The sequence below is a fragment of the Rhinoderma darwinii genome, chromosome 2 (genome assembly GCF_050947455.1).
Source record: "Rhinoderma darwinii isolate aRhiDar2 chromosome 2, aRhiDar2.hap1, whole genome shotgun sequence".
Lineage (NCBI taxonomy): Eukaryota > Metazoa > Chordata > Amphibia > Anura > Rhinodermatidae > Rhinoderma > Rhinoderma darwinii.
The window spans coordinates 277,752,943-277,774,379 of NC_134688.1; the positions used below are offsets into that span (position 1 = coordinate 277,752,943).

The window sequence follows — 21,437 nt, forward strand, 5'->3', positions numbered from 1 at the left end:
AATGGCTGCAGATAGAAGGGGTAAAGCACTTACCTCAAGGGGTAAATAAGTGTGTTTCTGCTCTTGACCCACTTGCAGACAAGGTAGGTGAGGATATTTTAACTGCAAACTGTATTTTTGCTTGAAGTATTGGGCCACTGTACACTCCATTGCCTGGCCATTCTCTAACTGCAAGGGAAAACTAGAAGCGGAAAAAACATTAACCGATACCGAGGGTTACAACAATGTACAGTCCGTGACAATTATGTAGAGAGGTCCTGTTCATGTAAACGGCATATCCCAAATAGTCTATTTTTCGAAGGACAAATGATGTGCTGATAAAACTATCTTTTTATGTTTTATCTATGGGATTATGCTTTGGCAACTACAAAACACTACTAGCTTGAAGACTTCTGCTTAGACATCATCTCACCGTTGCCAGGTAGGTTATTCCTTTACCAGCAGTCGGGCAACACATTTGCTGCCTGCCTCAACATAGCATCTTTAACGTCACATATATATCAGTTACATGTTAAAAATATTATGACAAGTGGGAGAGTGCTTCAATATGAAATGCTCAACTTAAAGGGGTTATTCAGCGACCGACATCTATGGCATATTCACAGGATATGCCGTAAATGTCGGATAGATACAGGTCCCACGTTTTGTAACCCGCACCGACCCCATTCCTGCCTGGTGAAGCGGCCATTGGCTGCCGCATCCTGGCAGTGAAGGTGGTCAGGACTCTGGAAACAGCCAAGTTCTCTGTGCTACACGGTTTCTGTAACACTTATTTACTTTTATGAGAGTTTCGGCAACAGCGAAGCTCAGCTGTTTCGGAATCCCGACCGCCTTCCTCGCCAGGATGTAGTGGCTGCCTCACCGGGCAGGAACAAGGGACTGTTCTGGAGATTGGTGCGGGTCCCAGGCAGCTATCAGACATTCATTGCATGTCCTGTAGATATGCCATAAATGTATGTTGCAAGATAACGCCTTTTAGGCAAATGGATCATGAAAACCCCTACTCAAAATAAAAAAAAAATAAAAAAAATAAAAAATAAAAAAGCCAGCTTTCTTTAGCAATCAGGCTGCAGAAACATTCAGGGATTAGTGGATATTGCCATGAGGAAGCTGAGGGCAACCAAATATATGGGATATTTGCATGATTTGTCTGTATTGACTGGAAGCACACTCTAGAAGAAGCTTTGAAGACCAGCGCACAGATTTTAAATGTATTCCCCATTTTTACATTTGTGACAGGCCTTAAAATACTGCTAGCTACACTGTATGAATTACAAGCACTCAAGTAGGCAGCTGTAGGGGTATGTTCACACAGGGTGGTTAAAGAGGCTCTGTCACCAGATTTTGCAACCCCTATCTGCTATTGCAGCAGATCGGCGCTGCAATGTAGATTACAGTAACGTTTTTATTTTTTAAAAACGAGCAAGTTATGACCATTTTTGTATTTATGCAAATGAGGCTTGCAAAAGTCCAAGTGGGTGTGTTTAAAAGTAAAAGTCCAAGTGGGCGTGTATTAGGTGCGTACATCGGGGCGTGTTTACTACTTTTACTAGCTGGGCGCTCTGACGAGAAGTATCATCCACTTCTCTTCAGAACGCCCAGCTTCTGGCAGATCACGCTGTGACGTCACTCACAGGTCCTGCATCGTGTCAGACGAGCGAGGACACATCGGCACCAGAGGCTACAGATGATTCTGCAGCAGCATCAGCGTTTGCAGGTAAGTAGCTACATCGACTTACCTGCAAACGCCGATGCTGCTGCAGAATCAACTGAAGCCTCTGGTGCCGATGTGTCCTCGCTCGTCTGACACGATGCAGGACCTGTGAGTGACGTCACAGCGTGATCTGCCAGAAGCTGGGCGTTCTGAAGAGAAGTGGATGATACTTCTCGTCAGAACGCCCAGCTAGTAAAAGTAGTAAAAACGCCCCGATGTACGCACATAATACACGCCCAGTTGGACTTTTACTTTTGAACACACCCACTTGGACTTTTGCAAGCCTCATTTGCATAAATACAAAAATGGTCATAACTTGGCCAAAAATGCTCGTTTTTTAAAAATAAAAACGTTACTGTAATCTACATTGCAGCGCCGATCTGCTGCAATAGCAGATAGGGGTTGCAAAATCTGGTGACAGAGCCTCTTTAAGCTGCATAAAAACACACAGGGTATCCATCCCAGAACCTGCAGGGAATTCCGCCCGAACTGCACCAAATCATGGTGCAGTTTTTTGTGCAGAATCTAAAGCTGCAGAAAGTAGTGGTTTAAAAACAATAAATATAAAAAAAAAAACAAAAAACAAAAGCTTATACTTACCTTGCTCTCTGTTGCCATAGCAAGAGCCCTACGGCCTCCATGCAGGCCGGACTCCTGGGATAATGCTGCAGACCATGTGACAGCTGCAACCTGTGATTGGCTGCAGCAGTCACATGGGGTGCAAAATCATCCCAGGAGGCCGGCCTGGAAAGAGAAAAGAAGAACGAATCACAATGACAACAGAGAACAGGGTAAGAACACATTTTTTATTCATTTTAAACAATTTGAGGGGAATCACAGCTTTTTCCGCCACCAAAATTGCAACACTTGCTATCTGTTGCAGGTTTTACCTCCCATTGAATTCAATGGGGAAACCCCACAACTAAAGTGCAACATCTCCGATGCATAAATTCACACGGTGCGGATTTAAAAAAAAAAAAACACACACACACACCGCAGGTTAATTCATCAACTGTCTTTCTCCTGATTTTTTTCCACAGCATGTGTATGAGATTTGTCTCATGGATAACTCTGTGGATTTTCAAAATGAAATGAGTTATGTAAAAACGAGAGCGTTTATGCTGCGTGTGAACATACCCTAGAAGTTTATACGCTCCCCTCTCTAAATAGAATAGTTGATGGAGATGAGAAAAAAAACTAAACAAAGCTAGGACAAAATACATTGAATGGAGACATAAGAAAACTTATCAGGTCTCTGTACGTGGAAAAAAGCCAGCATACAACGTATGCTGACATTCTTAGGAAAGGCCCTTATTTTGAAGTGTTTTTTGACTGGAAATCAAAGGACTCTAGGTCCTTCGAGACGGGTGCTTTTATAAATTCATCCCGCCATTTCAGTGCGAAATACAGACTGGAAATTTCTATTAGTATACAAAAAAAAAAGTTAACTTATTTAGAAACATTTTCAAACTAGGTTATTGTAAATTCTCTTTTGCAAGACTATTAGTGGGAATAATATGAAAACACGCTTACGTCTGATGACTTGCTGGCCTCCTGGTAACATTACACACTCTATACTTCCTCTTCATCTGTCCGCAATGTGTGACCTCCACTTTTAAACCTGAAGAGCAAGTATGTAAGATTAAAAAGTGATCACCAGAAGAGGGAAAGAGTAAGAAAAATTCTATGATTGACCTCTTATTTCTTTGGTGAATTTCACACGCTGGGAGTCTGTCAGAGGCTTGGTCTGTTCATTGATGTTTTGAACATCAAGGACTTCACACATGAACTCAATGACTGGCTGAGCACGATAAAAAGCAGTTGCAGAAACTGAAAGAGATAGATAAATGTAAGGACCCGAAATATAAATGCACCACACTGGGGGGGGGGGGGGGGGGGGATATAATTGGTGACTTTTCTACAGTTTTCTGGCATTGAAAAGTTTCAAAAAGCACAAGCTTTGCAATTTGCAGGAAAACCTTTTTTTTTCTTACCATTTCTAACGCTCATGCTACTTTTAAAAAAAAATAAAAATGGGCGGTGCTTAGCAGAAGTGTTGTGGCCCGCCAAATTTACTATAACTTATGCAAGAACAAGGCGTAAATTATAGAACAAATCTATGTACCAGCTAATTGCTGGCATAGATTTTACTCTGGTACATACATGTGTGGTGTGGTGTGTATGTATATATATGACACAATCTTCATGATTTGGGCTCTGCATGCCATCATGTTGGATTTGAAATGAAACAACTGAGATGCAATTGAAGTGTAGACTTTCAGGTTTAAAGAGGCTCTGTCACCACATTATAAGTGCCCTATATTGTACATGATGTGATCGGCGCTATAATGTAGATTACAGCAGTTTTTTTATTTAGAAAAACGATCATTTTTTTACGGAGTTATGACCTATATTAGCTTTATGCTCATGAGTTTCTCAATGGAAAACTGGGCGTGTTTTACTATATGACCAAGTGGGTGTTGTGGAGAGAAGTGTATGACGCTGACCAATCAGTGACCAATCGGCGTCATACTCTTCTCTCCATTCATTTACACTGCACTAGCAATATAGCTATATCAATATGTGCCGCCACATAAACACACTATAACATTACTGGAGTCCGGACAATGAATATACATTATCTCCAGCCAGGACGTGATGTGTATTCAGAATCCTGACTACGTCTGTAGCGTCTGCGTGAGACTACAGCACAGCACGATCTCGCTGTAAATGACCGCTTACAGCGTAATCTCACGAGACTAAACCTGCTATGCTGTAAATCACAGAGAAGTGGTCAGGAGAATGAATACTCATCCCGTCCTGGCTGGAGGTAATGTATATTCATTGTCAGGACACTGCAGTAACGTTATAGTGTGTTTATGTGGCTGCACATAGCGATATAGCTATATCGCTATGTGCTGTATAAATGAATGGAGAGAAGTGTATGACGCCGATTGGTCCCTGATTGGTCAGCATCATACACTTCTCTCCACAACGCCCACTTGGTCATATAGTAAAACACGCCCAGTTGTCCATTGAGAAACGTATTAGCATAAAGCGAATATAGGTCATAACTGATCAAATAATAGTTTTTCTAAATAAACGTGAATGAGAGAAATGAAAATGCGGCACTCACCCGTTTGCAAATCTTCTTAACTTTTATTGTTCACCTTGGCGAGGGTAAAAGCATTACAGGGAGGACAGCTAGTTGTACAACTAGCTGTCCTCCCTGTAATGCTTTTACCCTCGCCAAGGTGACACAATAAAGTTAAGATTTGCAAACGGGTGAGTGCCGCATTTTCATTTCTCTCATTCACATTATACTACAAGACCGTCTGTTTTTATGCTGAGCACCGCCCGAAGTTTGCTTAAAGGAACAGTGTCATCACAAATTATTTTTTTATATGTTAAAGATGTTAGTGCTTTATTAAAAACGTTTATATTCATTTGTGTGTTTGTGTTTTACTTTTTCTTATTTTTACACTTTTTCTTCCCTATGGGGGCTGCCATTTTTTGTTCCATTTCTGTGTGTTTCGATTAACGACACATACAGACATGGAATACGGCAGCCACAGTCCCATAGGGACTGCGAACGGCTCCCGTCCCATTGACTTCAGTGTACGGCGTCTGTGTGGGAACTGCGCATGCGCCGCTCCCACACAGTCCAATTCGAAATTGGCGCCGTCCGGCGCCATTTTCCTGTGGACCGGAAGTCGCGGCCGGACAGTAATATTACTACTTCCGGTCGCGGCTTCCGGATTTGTGCACTTGGACCAGCGGCAGCAAACGGAGCGGACGGGCCGGAGGGAGCCGCGGCGGCAGGAGCAGGTAAGAGATTTCAATGTATGTTCGTGTTTGTGTGTGTTTACTACTGTATGTAAACCTACTACACTGTGTGTTAGCTCAAAAAATGGCGACACAGTGTAGGAGGTTACACCGTTCAAACCCCTCGTTTATCCCGGCACTAGCCAGGATAAAGGAGGGGGGGATGCTGAGAGCTCACTAGAGCGAGGGCTTTTTACCCAATTTTGCAAAGCTGCAATTTTGGGGATAGCTCCATCTAGTGACCAAAAATGGGTAGTATTATAAATTAGAATTAATTTATAATATTTCCTGACTCGAGAAAAAAATAAAAAAAATTTGAACAATGTTTAATCACCCACACACTAAATGTTTAATTTTTAAAAAAAACAAACATGTTTTTCTGGCAACACATTCCCTTTAAGAGAAAAACCCTGATTCCACTTGCATCTGCCTGTTCCATGCTGTGAAGATTGAGAGTGGTGCCGACTTCCCTTTACTGTGCTTGATTTTTTCTAAATAAACCACTGCTGTAAACTACATTACAGCGCTGATCACATCATGTACAATATAGGCCACATATAATGTGGTGACAGAGCCTCTTTAAAGAGGCTCCGTCACCAGATTATAAGTGCCCTATCTCCTACATAATCTGATTGGCGCTGTAATGTAGATAACAGCAGTGGTTTTTATTTTGAAAAACGATCATTTTTGAGCAAGTTCTGAGCAATTTTAGATTTAGTTTCTTAATGCCCAACTGGGCGTGTTTTTACTTTTGACCAAGTGGGTGTTGTAAAGAAGTGTATGAGGCTGACCAATCAGTGACCAATCAGCGTAATACACTTCTCATTGTTCCAGCCCAGCTTCTTTCACTGCACAATCATACTGTGCTGTGGATCATGCTGAGCTGGAACAATGAGAAGTGTATGTCCTTAAAAGACTCCCGGGTTGCTTTCGCTGTATGTTTTGGGTGATTGGATATCGCTTCACAGTACAGATGGACAATCAACCTTGCTGCATTTGGTTGAATCTGAGCAGAAAGAATATCTCTGAACACTTCAGAATTCATCCGGCTGCCTCGGTCTTCAGTCCCATCATCAATAAACACTAGTGACCCTGTGGCTTTGGCAGCCATGCATGCCCATGCCATCACACTGCCTCCACCATGTTTTACAGAGGATGTGGTGTGCTTTGGATCATGAGCCGTTCCAAGCCTTCTCCATACTTTCTTCCTCCTATCATTCTGCTACAGGTTGATCTTAGTTTCATCTGTCTTAAAGAGGCTCTGTCACCAGATTTTGCAACCCCTATCTGCTATTGCAGCAGATAGGCGCTGCAATGTAGATTACAGTAACGTTTTTATTTTTAAAAAACGAGCATTTTTGGCCAAGTTATGACTATTTTTGTAGTTATGCAAATGAGGCTTGCAAAAGTCCAAGTGGGTGTGTTTAAAAGTAAAAGTCCAAGTGGGCGTGTATTATGTGCGTACATCGGGGCGTTTTTACTACTTTTACTAGCTGGGCGCTCTGATGAGAAGTATCATCCACTTCTCTTCAGAACGCCCAGCTTCTGGCAGTGCAGACACAGCGTGTTCTCGAGAGATCACGCTGTGACGTCACTCACAGGTCCTGCATCGTGTCAGACGAGCGAGGACACATCGGCACCAGAGGCTACAGTTGATTCTGCAGCAGCATCAGCGTTTGCAGGTAAGTAGCTACATCGACTTACCTGCTAACGCCGATGCTGCTGCAGAATCAACTGAAACCTCTGGTGCCGGTGTCCTCGCTCGTCTGACACGATGCAGGACCTGTGAGTGACGTCACAGCGTGATCTCTCGAGAACACGCTGTGTCTGTACTGCCAGAAGCTGGGCGTTCTGAAGAGAAGTGGATGATACTTCTCATCAGAGCGCCCAGCTAGTAAAAGCATTAAAAACGCCCCGATGTACGCACCTAATACACACCCACTTGGACTTTTACTTTTAAACACACCCACTTGGACTTTTGCAAGCCTCATTTGCATAACTACAAAAATGGTCATAACTTGGCCAAAAATGCTTGTTTTTTAAAAATAAAAACGTTACTCTTATCTACATTGCAGCGCCGATCTGCTGCAATAGCAGATAGGGGCTGCAAAATCTGGTGACAGAGCCTCTAAGAATGCGGTTCCAGAACTGGGCCGGCTTCTTTACATGTTGTTTGGCAAAGTCTAATCTGCCCTTTCTATTTTTGAGGCTGATTAATGGTTTGCACCTTGTGGTGAACCCTCTGTATTTGCTCTCATGAAGTCTTCTCTTTATGGTAGACTTAGATACTGATACACCTACTTCCAGGAGTGTTCGTCACTTGGGTAGATGTTGTGAAGGGGTTTTTCTTCACTATGGAAAGGATTCTGAGATCATCCACCACTGTTGTCTTCCGTGGACATTCAGGCCTTTTGGAGTTCACGAGATCACCAGTGGGCTTTTTTTTTTTTTTTTTTTCAAGAATGTACCAAACTGCTGATTTGGCCGCTCCTAACATTTGTGCCATCACTGATAGATTTCTTAATTTTTTTTTAGCCCAACTATGGTCTGTTTCACTTGCATTGAGAGATCCTTTGACCTCATGTTGTGGGTTCACAGCAACAGCTTCCAAATGCAAATGCCACACCTGGAATCAACTCCAGACCTTGCACCTGCTTAATTGACAGGTTAACAAGGGAAAAGCCCATGCAGCCCATTAAATAGCTTTTGAAATAATTGGCCAATTACCTTTAGTCCCTTGAAAAAGAGGCAGCTACAAATTAAATAGCTGTAATTCCTAAACCCTTCCTCAAATCAGGATGTGAAAACCCTCAAATGAAAGCGGAGAGTCTGCACTTTAAGCCCATATTGATTACATAACTGTATATTCAATATGTTTCAGTAAACCGATAAAATGCCAAAACTTGTGTCACTGTCCAAATAATTGTGGACCCAACTGTATATAAATTAGACGTATCTTACTCCAGCAATCTGTATATTAAGACTGGCGTGAGGCAATCTTAATAAATCTCCAGTCTTTCCTGCTGCCTTTTTGACCAAATTCGCACAACCCAGTTGGAAGTAAACGGCATGCCAATTCAGTAAAATAATGACAATGGAAATTTACTTAATTGAATGTATCTTATGTATTAGGCAGGGGCTGCATGTCAGCATTCGGTTCCTTTTAAGTCACAATAAAATTGTAGGCCACTGCGTGGCCGCTGGAATTTTTCTACATTGAAAGCGCGGTCATCTAGCAAATTGCTTATGATCAAACTTGTAGCCCCAGCTTTAAACTGCTTGCAGTACCAATGAACCAAATTTAATTTAACCCCTTAATGAGCAGGCCTTAATGCGGCTTTAATGACCAAGCATTATTTTATTTTTTATACTCCATATTCCAAAGTATTACTGCCTGTCAATGTAAATTGAAAAGGTAGTGTATAAGGCCATGTATCTGGTACAGCCTAAAAGACATACAACCATGGCAAGACCGGCGGCCTTTGTTAGGTCGTCGGCTGCCATGGTAAGCCATCGGCGGCTGGCCTTCATAGGGAGCCCCCTATTGACCACGACATTTAAGTGGTTAAAACGTAGCAGCAGCCTAGCTGTCAGTCTGAAGGGGCTCCAGCGAATGTAGCGTGGGATCACTATCATGTACGCTGGAATGCCGGAAGGAGACCCCTCCTGTGACGTATGGTACATGTATGTGATAACACGGTAAAGGGTTAAAAATGGGTTGTCCAGGATTCCTTTTCTTTTCATGTAGCCCTCTTCTAGCATTTTCATACCAAAAGTCCAAAAATGCTGTGAATAGCTGTTTTAAAGTAACTTGCAGTGTTTCGAACATAAAAATACCTTGCTTATCTTTGTTTGCTACCCTGTGTCCCTCTTGGTGCTGCTGCAAATCTGTGCTACTAGGGTAGGAGCTTTGAGCAGAATCAGTATATTGTCACTTACTTTCCCCTTTAGAGAGGCAACGAGATTAATTATGTACACATTGCTTTACACTTTGAACATTAGGTAGGTGACACCATACTATGTAAACAAATGTCGTAACTTTCCTGGCTCTACTTTTTTTTGTTTTTTTTACACAGCCTGTAAATGGGGAACATGGTTTATTTTATGATCTGTACAATGAATATGATGTTTATTTAATTATTTATTTAAAGAAAAACGCCATAAATTTAGCTGAATTAAATATTGCAAGGGAATTTCATTTACTGAGCAGCATGTGACCCTACTGTTAGATTGAGAGAAAAACAACTGCAGTTAGAGTGCAGTCTACTGTGGATTTTTGACGCATGATTCTGTGTTTTTTATTTTTAGTTCACATGATAAAACTTGGTCAAAATAAAAAAATGCAGTTTACAAGCAATGAAATGTGGGTAAAGCGCAGACAACACTGCAGAATGTTCACTAACACGAAGAACTTACTCACCGTCTATATTGAGCATCATGTTCCACATTGCAGGACGCACGGACTGGTGAAAACCAAACCAAACCTCACGCCCCCCACCCAGTGGATGATAGTAACCTTCAGGGGGTGAAAAGAATGAGCGTCCAACAGGGGTATACCTGCAGAAATAAAATATATTATACACACACACACACACAAATATAGACAATATTTTATCAAACGAAAGGTTAGATTTAAAAAAAACCAAAAAAAAAAAAAAAAACCGTATAGTTCATTTAAAAAAAAAAAAAAAAAAAAAAAAGGATACCTCATAGATGGCAAGTGACGGGTGATCACATCAAGCGCTTGCACAGAATCTTCAGGAACCTCACTCACATGTCCAGTCAATGCCTCCAACAGAAGCTGCAGACTCACAACTGAAACCCACTGAATAGTCACTTTGAAAGTCTGGTCTTTACCCTCACCTGGAAGGGTCACTTCCAGATCAACCTGCAGAAAGGCGCGATATATAATAAAAATATACATACATATACACACGAAGCCCTGATTGTCATGCCTTCTTACAAAATAAAAAAAGCAGCATGATTAAGACTAAAAAAAGCATTGCCAGTATATTAAATGATGTATTTTTTTCCCTCGTCTTAAAGGGGTTTTCCCCATTAGTGACATTTATGACATATTCACAGGATAGGTCATAAATGTCAGATAAATGTGGATCCCACCCCTGGGCCCCGTACCCATCTCTAGAACGGGGCCCCCTAAACCCCTTTCTACTGCTCTGTTGTGCGATTTCCGAACATGAATTACAGAAACCGCGTAGTGAATGGCTGTTATGGAAGCAGCGTAGCATGCAAGCTACGCAGTTTCTGTAACTACCGTTCAGGGCCTGTGGATATGTCAAATATCTGAAAAACCCTTCCAATTCAGTTTTCTTACAACTTTAAAAGAGACCACAGAATCCACAAAATTTGCCATTTTAGGCCCTGTTCACACAGTTTGACACGTTTGATGAGGAAACCGCGTTGGAAGACGCGCCAAAAGTGTCCGAAAATGCCTCCCATTTCAATGGTAGGCGGAGGCGTTTCTTTCCGAGGAAAAACAGTCTCGCGGGTAAAAGAAGCGACATGCCCCAACTTCGGGCGTTTACGTCTCTGACCTCCCATTGACATCAATGGGAGGCAAAGAAAGCGTATTTTGCAACGTTTTTGCCCGCGGCGCTCAATGGCGATAAACGGTGTTGCAGGCAGATCAAAATCTGCCTCAAAATTCCAGACGGAATTTTGAGGCAGAATTTTCTGCCTGCAAAAAATTCAGTGTGAACAGGGCCTTATAAATAAGCGCTTTAACAAAAAAACTAAAACAAAACAAAAAATAAGACCCCAATCCATAGAATTTCTCACCCTGTCTCTCCCAATTGGCAGTGGATGTGCAGTGTACATATTCCTTTTTCCATCATATCCCGGCTGACGATCTCCAAATATCTGCATCTTAAAGTGACGCACCATTGTATCAACCACCTCCCTGTATGTGGACAGGAAATGTTACATTTGGGATGGTTGAGGGAAAAGAGAAAAGAAACAACATGCTAGTTCATTAAATATTTTACCTGTTGACTCTTCTGGGTCTTTTCTCAGGTTTAATGTCCACGTCATAATGGTAAACATCAATTTTTGGTATTTGTACCTGGAAATGGTTGGCCAAGAGCCGAATTGGCTTCCCAAGAGTTCCCAAGCCAGGACGCCGCGGAGGTTGGAAGAGGTTGGTCGGTGGAGGACCTTGGGATAAGTAGTAAGCTCAATTAAAAAAAGGTTTTGTTTTTTTTTGTTTATTTGTAGAATAGTAAATCATACAGTTTTCGAATATACTCTGTGCTCATTTACCTTTGTTGCATCAGAGCATTAGGCCTCTGTCTCTTCATAGTAGAATGGTATTGCCCAGATTAGCCCTGTGTAACGCATCCATGAGCTAACTGAATAGGATTAAACATGGCATCATTCACGTGGACCCCCTCTGAACACATGACCCCTAACAATCAGTTACATGGCAGACATGTGTTGGGACAACAGAGGACACATCCACTTTCTGAGTGAATAGGACAGTCGGTGGAATTAAAGGGGCTGTCCAGTTCCAAAAAAATGATGACCTATCCTATTATTGAAATGAATGGGAGAAGGATGTAATACTGTGAACCACAGCTACAAGTGTGTCGGCGAATCACAGTGCAAGCAGCAAAGTGAATAAAGGGGAAGCAGGGCTCGTACGAGTGCTGCAGCACCTCCTCAAAAAAGCTGATTGGCGGGGGGTGACGGGAGTTGTACCCTAACCAATGAGATATTGATGGCCTATTCTGGATAGGCCATCAATTTTTTTGGACTGGAAAACCCCTTTAAGGCCTCGTTCACATCTGCGTTGGGGTCCCGTTTTGACTTTCCGTCGGAGCTTTCCGCCAGAACGGGACCCTGGACACAAACATAAACCAGAGGTTTCCGTTTCCATCACCATTGATTTCAATGGTGACGAAGCCGGTGCCCTTGTTTTCCGTTTGTCTCTGTTGTGCACTGGACTAGTCGTTTTGCCGGAAGCAATAGCGTAGTCAACTACGCTATTGCTTCCGGCAAAACGATGGGTGACAGAACGTCAGAACAGGACCCCAACGCATATGTGAACGAGGCCAAACAACTACATCATTGTACGTGTATTTACTGTCTCCAGATGATTTATAACATGGCCGCCTGTCTCTTGGAGATATTGTCATGTTAATAAAGTTACAAAAAAATAAAAGAAAAATACACACATTAAGAAGTCCTATACAGACACTGACAGACATGATGCTGTAGGTAGAAATACTTAATAAATTCTGTTTCTCAGTAACCGGTTATTCACTTTTATATACCTGGACAGCGTTACCTGAAAGCAAGGGTCACATGATGTGGGGGACATGACTGATGCCATGTTTAGTCCATTCACTTCTCCTATGGAAGCATTACTATGGAATGATCTGTGCACTAGAACTAGTTTTTTGTTTATCTCATGGATATAAGAAAGGTAAGCATAATTGTAAATACAGGAATATGAGAAAACTTTAAGGGTTTGTCCACTTTTGAGTTTGTTTTTTTTATTATTATTTATAATTCGGAAACCAATTGTTGGCATTTATTAAAAGGGACTTTCCCATTATCATAAGTTATCAACTATTCAAAGGATAGGGGATCATTTTCTAAATGCAAGGGACCTCGCGCCGATCGTGGTTGACCCACAGTGAGGAAGACGTGGACTAGGGCCGCTGTCTAACATGCCCCACCGTTCAAAGTTGTTGGGAATGACCGAAACAGCACACAGCTGTATCCATCATTTTCAGACATTGACTGGAGTAGCAGGCGCATGCTTAGGCCTCATTCACACGGCAGGGTTTCCCGGCCGGGTGCCGGCCGTTCATAAATCGGCCGGCACCCGGCTGCATTAGGAATAATAGACCCCTAATGGGGCTATTCACACGACCGATTTTTTGACGGCCGGGAAATCCGGCCGTCAAAAAATAGGACATGCTCTATCTTTGCCCGGGCACCCGGCCGCCCGGCTCCCATAGAAGTCTATGGGGCCGGGTATTACACGGCCATCACCGGAATGTGTTCCGAGTGATGGCCGGGTTTCCCGGCGGTTGCGCTCTATCTCCTCCTCCTCACAGCGCAGAGTGCATGTGAGGAGGAGGAGTTGATGCCATTCTGACGAATGGCATCGCTGTACACGGTGGCAGGGCCGGGGTGTACAGCAGGTGGAGGGAGCGCTGCGCTGGCTCCCTTCCCCTGCTTGTTAAAAGCACCCTGGCTCGGCGACACCTTCGATGGCGCCGCTAGTAGCAGCAGCTGCTGCTGCTGCTACTACTGCAGCGACGCCACTATAGCAGAGCAGGGAGGTATCTCCCCGCTCTGCTATGTGCTAGCCGCACTTTAGCTCCTTAAAGGAGCGGAATCCCCGTGTTTTCGGGGATTCCGCTCCTGGACAGAGCGCTTGATGTCTGTCCATATCTGGGCAGTGACATCAGGGGAAACTCCTGAAGCGGAATCCCCGAACACATGGGGATTCCCCTTCAGGAGCTGCCGCTGATGTCACTGTCCGGATCTGCCCGGCCCGGCACGGATGCATAACTTTATGCAAACCGGCCGGGCAGAATGGCCGATTTTACCAGCCGGCACTCGGGCTCGGGAACGACCCGGTCGTGTGAATCCCGCCTTAGCCGTCTTTTTATTCAAGCTTCCTTTAACAGCAGGGGATGCACTGACGACGATATGGGGGTTTGGGACCCCGATTCTCACAATCCATGGTGGTCCCAGCAGTGGGACCCCCAGTGATCAGAACATCACCTATCCGGTGGATGTGATAATTTAAGGTTCTGGGAAAACCCCTTTAACTTCAATAAAATCCTTCATACATTCTAAGGCCGGATTCACACGAGCGTGTGCGTTTTGCGCGCGCAAAAGGTCCATAAAAGCTCCGTGTGTCACCAGCATATGATGCGTGGCTGCGTGATTTTCGCGCAGCCGGCATCATTATGACACTGTTTTTAGGTTTGTAAACAGAAAAGCACATGGTGCTTTTCTGTTTTCATTCAGTTTTGACTACTGTAGCGCGCATCACAAGGAAGTGCGTCCGTTTGCCGTGCGCGGTTTTCACTCACCCATTGACTTCAATGGGTGCGTGATGCGCAAAAAACGGGCAAATATAGGACATGTCGTGAGTTTTACACAGCGGACATACGCTGCGTGAAAATCGCGGACTGTCTGATAATGACGCACGTAGCACGGACGTATTATACGTTCGTCTGAATAAGGCCTAAAAAGTAAGGACCGTTTAGTCCTGCAGAAACACACTAGTCAAGTCCCAAATTACATCAACTTGCCTGTTTTTCCCCAAGGCAGGGGATATTGGTTCCCATTTATACCCCCCTTGAATTTATAGAGAGAGAGAGAAATATAAATTTTCCATGACATTGGAAAACAAAAAATTATCGGCAAATGGTCTCAGACGCTAACTTTTCCGTAAGCATTCAGAGGAAGCCATAAATAAGTTAAGACAAAATAATGAAGACAGTTTCAAACGCAAACTAAATAGTTTATTTTTCAAAATGTTACTACTGCAGTGTTTGTTCGTTTTCTAGTGAGGTAAAAGTACATGCAGTACTCAGAACTAGGCCTCATGCACATGGCAACGCCAAATACCTGTACCTTGTACCACTGTTTGGTACCTCTGTGAGACATCGTAGACTTATTGGTGGTGGGAAGGGGAGGATACATCCGTAATAGGGCACGATTAACTTGTACGATAACTAGAAGTAGGGTAGAAAGGAGACGGACTGCAAAACACTGACTAAACAGTGTTGGTTTTAAGCCTGTTACCATGGAGACAGGTCTGTATAGTAGCTATAGAAAAAAAATACTTGAAAACTTGAAATAATTTTAACCCCTTAGTGACCACCAATACGCCTTTTCACGTTGGTCACTAAGGGGCCTTAAGGCTAGGCCGTCGCCTTTCACGTGAGCCTAGTCTAAGTCCTGCACGGGTCTCCTCTTCGATCGCGGCCGTTTAACCTGTTAAATGCCACCGTCAATAGCGACCGCGGCATTTAACTTGTTTACAGAGGGAGTGAGCTCCCTCTGTCACCCATCGGCGGCCTGCAAATGCAATCGCGGGTCTCCGATGGGGTGTCATGGCAGCCGGGGGCCTGATAAAAGCCCCCAGGTCTGCCCTGGACATATGCCTGTTAGGACGCGCCGGAGGCACGTCCTAATAGATTGCCTGTCAGATTTACACTGACAGGCAATAATGCTCTGGTATACGAAGTATACCAAAGCATTATAGCAGCGATCTGAAGATCGCACAGTAAAGTCCCCTAGTGGGACTAATAAAATAAGTCATCAATGTGAAATAAAGATTAATAATAAAAATTAGAGTAAAAAAAAAGACGAACAGACTCAAGGTGAACAGCGTAAAAAAAAACGCAAAAAACAATGGTGAAATTGCAATTTTTTTCCATCGCCCTCCAAAAAAGTCATAATAAAATGAATCAATAAAGTCCCATGTTCCCCAAAACAGTACCAATCAAAACTATGTCTCGTCCCGCAAAAAACAAGCCCGAAAAATCACTACATTGATGGAAAAATAAATAAGTTACGGCTCTTGGAAAGAGACGATGCAAAAACAAATAATTTTAGTTGAAAAGTGTGTTTATTGTGCAAAAGTCGTAAAACATAAAAAACCTCTACATATGTGGTATCGCCGTAATCGTACCGACCCATAGAATAAAGGTAACATGCTATTTACGCCGCACAGTGAACGGCGTCAATTTAAAAACGCATAGAACAATTGTGGAATTTCAGGTTTTTTTTTTATAATCCCCCCCCCCAAAAAAGTTAATAAAAAAATTATATGTACCCAAAAATGGTGCTATCAAAAAGTACAACTAATCCCGCAAAAAACAAGTCCTCATACAGCTATGTAGACGAAAAAATAAAAAAAGTTATAGCTCTTTGAATGCGACTATAGAAAAACAAATAAAATAGCTTGGTCATTAGGGCTTAAAATGGGATGGTCACTAAGGGGTTAAAGAGGCTCTGTCAGCACATTATAAGTGGCCTATATTGTACATGATGTGATCGGCGCTGTAATGTAGATGACAGCAGTGTTTTTTATTTCGAAAAACGATCATTTTTGACGGAGTTATGACCTATATTAGCTTTATGCTGATGACTCTCAATGGACAACTGGGCGTGTTTTACTATATGACCAAGTGGGCATTGTGGAGAGAAGTGTATGACGCTGACCAATCAGTGACCAATCAGTGTCATACACTTCTCTCCATTCATTTACACTGCCACATACACAAACACTAACATTACTGCAGTGTCCGGACAATGAATATACATTACCTCCAGCCAGGAAGTGATGCGTATTCAGAATCCTGACGACTTCTGTAGCGCCTGTGTGATTTACAGCACAGCAAGATCTTGCTGTAAATGACAGTTTACAGTGTAATCTCGCGAGACTACGCCTGCTATGCTGTAAATCACAGAGAAGTGGTCAGGAGAATGAATACACATCCCGTCCTGGCTGGAGGTAATCTATATTCATTGTCAGGACACTGCAGTAATGTTATAGTGTGTTTATGTGACTGCACATAGCGATATAGCTATATCGCTATCTGCAGTGTAAATGTATGGAGAGAAGTGTATCACTGATTGGTCAACGTCATACACTCCTCTGTACAACACCCACTTGGTCATATAGTAAAACACACCCAGTTGTCCATTGAGAAACTCATTAGCATACATCTAATATAAGTCATAACTGTCAAAAATGATTGTTCAAATGAAAAACACTGCTGTAATCTACATTACAGCGCCGATCACATCATGTACAAGATAGGCAACTTATAATGTGGTGACAGAGCCTATTTAAAAAAAAAAAAAAAAAAAAGAGCTTTGTTGTAAAGGTAGACATATCCTTTGAAGCTATGGGTATAAACCTTAAGGCCTCATTCACACAACTGTAGTGGTGTTCACGGGTGACACTCCCCGGCTGTCCGAGCCGCAAGTCACAGGCTGTGCACATTGCCGTGTGCATTAATTTCAACAAGCCTGGATCGCAAGATGCGGCCGTAATAACACATGTCCGAGCTTTTTGCGGTCTAGACTACTGGGCAATGCACGGACTGTGGAAACCACGGTCGTGTGCATGGGACTATTGAAATGAATGGGGCCACAATTCACCCGCAGATTTGCAGGTATATTGCGGCCGCAAAGATATGTTCGTGTGCATGGGGCCTAACTTTTTTGACCGGGGGTGTTTTGGGCCTTCATGACCAGAGCAGAATTGCACCTTTTGCAATGCTGAATTCTAAGGCTGGGTTCCCACGTAGTGTAAAATGATGTGGAATTTCCACAATAAAATTCTGCGCAGAAATTCCACAGCATTTACAGTAGCAGCAAAGTGAATCAGATTTAACAAATCTCTGGCCCACGCTGTTGAAAAAACAAAAACCAAAACGCAGAAAAGTTGTGTTTTGCAGTGTGGCTTTCAATTTTGCATTATGTCGATTTATGCAGCGGGTTTTGGGCAGAGAGGCTGGGTTTTACACATAGACTTGAATAGAGTATAAATTCCACAACAGATTTGTTTTATTGCGGTTTGTACATAGTTTACGCAGAGGAAACGCAGTACAAACAATTGGAAAACCGCAGGTGCACCTATTAATCAATATTTAATACTAAATCCACAAGTAACACCGCTGTGGAAAAAAGCATAGATTCTGCAGTAATATGCAAGGTAAAAACGTACTAATTGCTGCAGATTTCTGTTACCGATTTAACCGGTTTTCTTTTTTAGATGCCGCTGCAGAAATTCCGCAGCATATTCTGTGTGTGGGAACATACCCTAAGGCCATGTTCACACAGGGCGGATACGTTGCATAAAAAGTACGCCGTGTACTAGTCCTGGAATCTTCCGTTCTCGTCCTGGCCGGCCTCCTGGGATGACACTGCAGCCCATGTGACCAGTGCAGTCACTTGATGAAACGTCATCCCAGGTGACCGGGCTGCATGGAAACCAGACAGCATCGCTATGACAAAGGATAGGCTGGAAGTATAAACGCTTATTCATTTTAGGAAAAATAAATAAAAAAAAATTCTCCCGAGTTGCAGTTTATGCAGCTTTTTCAACTGGTGGTGTATGTCCGTATGTGAGAAGTGATATGAAGGCGAGTGTGAAAGAGATAATAGTGGGTGAAGATTATGAGGAGATTGAAACCTTGTGGTTTGAATTACAAAAGGAGGTAAACACTGAAAAAAAATTACTTTTGGTGTAATCTATAGAAAAAATTGTATTATAAGTGACAGCCAGCACGGTTTTACTAAGAACAGAAGCTGTCAAACCAACCTGATTTGTTTTTATGGAGAGGTGAGCAGAAGCCTAGACAGAGGGGCCGCTGTGGATATAGTGTTTTTGGACTTTGCAAAGGCATTTGACACTGTCCCCCATAGACGTCTAATGGGTAAATTAAGGACTATGGGTTTAGAAAGTATCGTTTGTAATTGGATTGAGAATTGGCTCAAGGACCGTATCCAGAGAGTTGTGGTCAATGATTCCTACTCTGAATGGTCCCCGGTAATAAGTGGTGTACCCCAGGGTTCAGTGCTGGGACCACTATTATTCAACTTATTTATTAATGAGGATGGGATTAATAGCACTATTTCTATTTTTGCAGATGACACCAAGCTATGTAGTATAGCTCAGTCTATGGAAGATGTTCGTGAATTGCAAGCGGATTTGGACACACTAAGTGTTTCGGCGTCCACTTGGGAAATGAAGTTTAATGTAGATAAATGTAAAGTTATGCATCTGGGTACGAACAACCTGCATGCATCATATGTCCTAGGGGGAGCTACACTGGGGGAGTCACTTGTTGAGAAGGATCTGGGGGTACTTGTAAATCATAGACTAAGGGGCGGATTTACACGAACGCGATATACGTCCGTGCCACGCGCGTGTTTTTCACGGACCTATACAAGTCTATGGGGCAGTGCAGACTGTCCGTGATTTTTGCGCAGCGTGAGTCCGCTGCGTAAAACTCACGACAGGTCCTATGTTTCTGCGTTTATCGCGCATCACGCACCCATTAAAGTCAATGGGTACATGAAAATCACGCGCACCACACGGAAGAACTTCCGTGGGACGCGCATTATTCGCGCAACAGCAGTCAAAAGTATGTTTGGAAACAGAAAAGGACAACGTGCTTTTCAATTTACAAACATCCAAACGGACTGTCATAATGATGGCGGCTGCGCAGAAATCACGCAGCCGCACACATCCTATCTGATGACACACAGAGCTGTTAAGTGGCTTTTGTGCACGCAAAACGCAGCGTGTAGTGCGGCCTCATTAGAATATGCAGTTCAGTTCTGGGCTCCAGTTCATAGAAAGGATGCCCTGGAGCTGGAAAAAATACAAAGAGCAACGAAGCTAATAAGGGGCATGGAGAATTTAAATTAGGAATAATTAACCCCTTAATGACCAGCGTATTTGAAACCTTAATGACCAAGGTATTTTTTAAGTTTTTCCATCGTCGCATTCCAAGAGCTATAACTTTTTTTTTTTGCGTCGACATAGCTGTATAAGGTCTTGCTTTTTTGCGGGACAAGTTGTATTTTTTAATAGCACTATTTTGGTGTACATATTTATTGATTAACTTTATTAACTTTTTTTTTAGTAGAAAAACCCCCAGAAATGTTGCCACTTTTTTTTGCATCCTAAATCGACACCGTTTACCGTGTGATATAAATAACACAATAACTTTATTCAGCGGGTTGTTACGATTGCAACTATACCAAATTTGTATAGATTTTGTATGTTTTACTACGTTTACACAGTAAAAACTATTTTTTTCCAAAATTATTTGTTTGTGTCTCCATATTTGAAGAGCCGTAACGTTTTTATTGTTCCACCGATGCAGTTGTAGGAGGGCTTTTGTTTTTGCGGGACGACTTGTAGTTTTTATTCGTACCATTTTGGAGTAGATGCGACTTTTTGATCACTTTTTATCACCTTTTTTTAAGGCAGGATTAACAGAAAACAGCAATTTTTCCATTGTTTATTATGGCGGTTACAATAATGTAATAGCTTTATAGTTGGGGTCATTACGGACGTGGCGATACCAAATATGTGTAACTTCTTTGCTTTATTTAGTTGTTTTTTTTTAATAGTAACTCATTTTGTAAAAAAAAAAAGTGGGTTTTTAATTTTTTTTCTTATTCACTTTATTAAACTTTTTTTGTACTTTTTTACTAGTCCTACTAGGGGACTTTAATATGCGATCCTCTGATCGCTTTTATAATACACTGCAATACATTTGTAATGCAGTGTATTACTGCCTGTCCGTTTAAAACGGACAGGCATCTGCTAGGCCATGCCTCCGGCATGACCTAGCAGGCATTCACTACAAGACGACCTTGGAGCCTTTATTAGGCCCCCGGCTGCCATCGGAGACACAGACACTCGGCGATCTCATCGCCGAGTGTTGGTGGGATGAGAGGGAGCTCCCTCCCTCTCTCCAAAACCACTCAGATGCGGTGCACGCTATAGAGCAGGGATGCCCCCAGCCCTCAGATACATCTGGCAGCTGAGAGCAGGGAGATTTAACGGCTGTTTATTTATTCTGATGCAGCGCCGTGAAAAGGCGTATGCATCAGAATAAAGCCCATTAGTGGCCACCGTGAAAAGGCGTATTTGTGGTCACTAACAGGTTAAAAGAATTAAACCTAGTCTCTTTTCAAGGCTAAAAAAGGGGGGACATGATTAACTTTTTCCCTTGGTTGAACTTAATGGACATGTGTCTTCTTTCAACCACACTATGTAACTTGGCTGCTGCAGAGACAAATCAGGAAGGGCTTCCCAAACAGCCATCTAAACGCACTGCTCATAGCTATTTTTAAACACATTAATGGCTTCTCA

The 21,437-nt window shown here is 42.7% G+C and overlaps 1 protein-coding gene across 1 annotated transcript in view; it reads right to left on the reverse strand.

Moving 5' to 3' along the window:
• Positions 1–21,437, reverse strand: part of LOC142742993 (protein argonaute-4-like) — a 67,063-nt gene that overhangs the window by 34,637 nt on the left and 10,989 nt on the right. Inside the window, 7 exon segments of the mRNA XM_075853300.1 lie at positions 34–181; positions 3,248–3,335; positions 3,410–3,544; positions 9,960–10,096; positions 10,246–10,427; positions 11,339–11,459; positions 11,545–11,713. Coding sequence (XP_075709415.1) covers positions 34–181; positions 3,248–3,335; positions 3,410–3,544; positions 9,960–10,096; positions 10,246–10,427; positions 11,339–11,459; positions 11,545–11,713 — 980 coding nt within the window.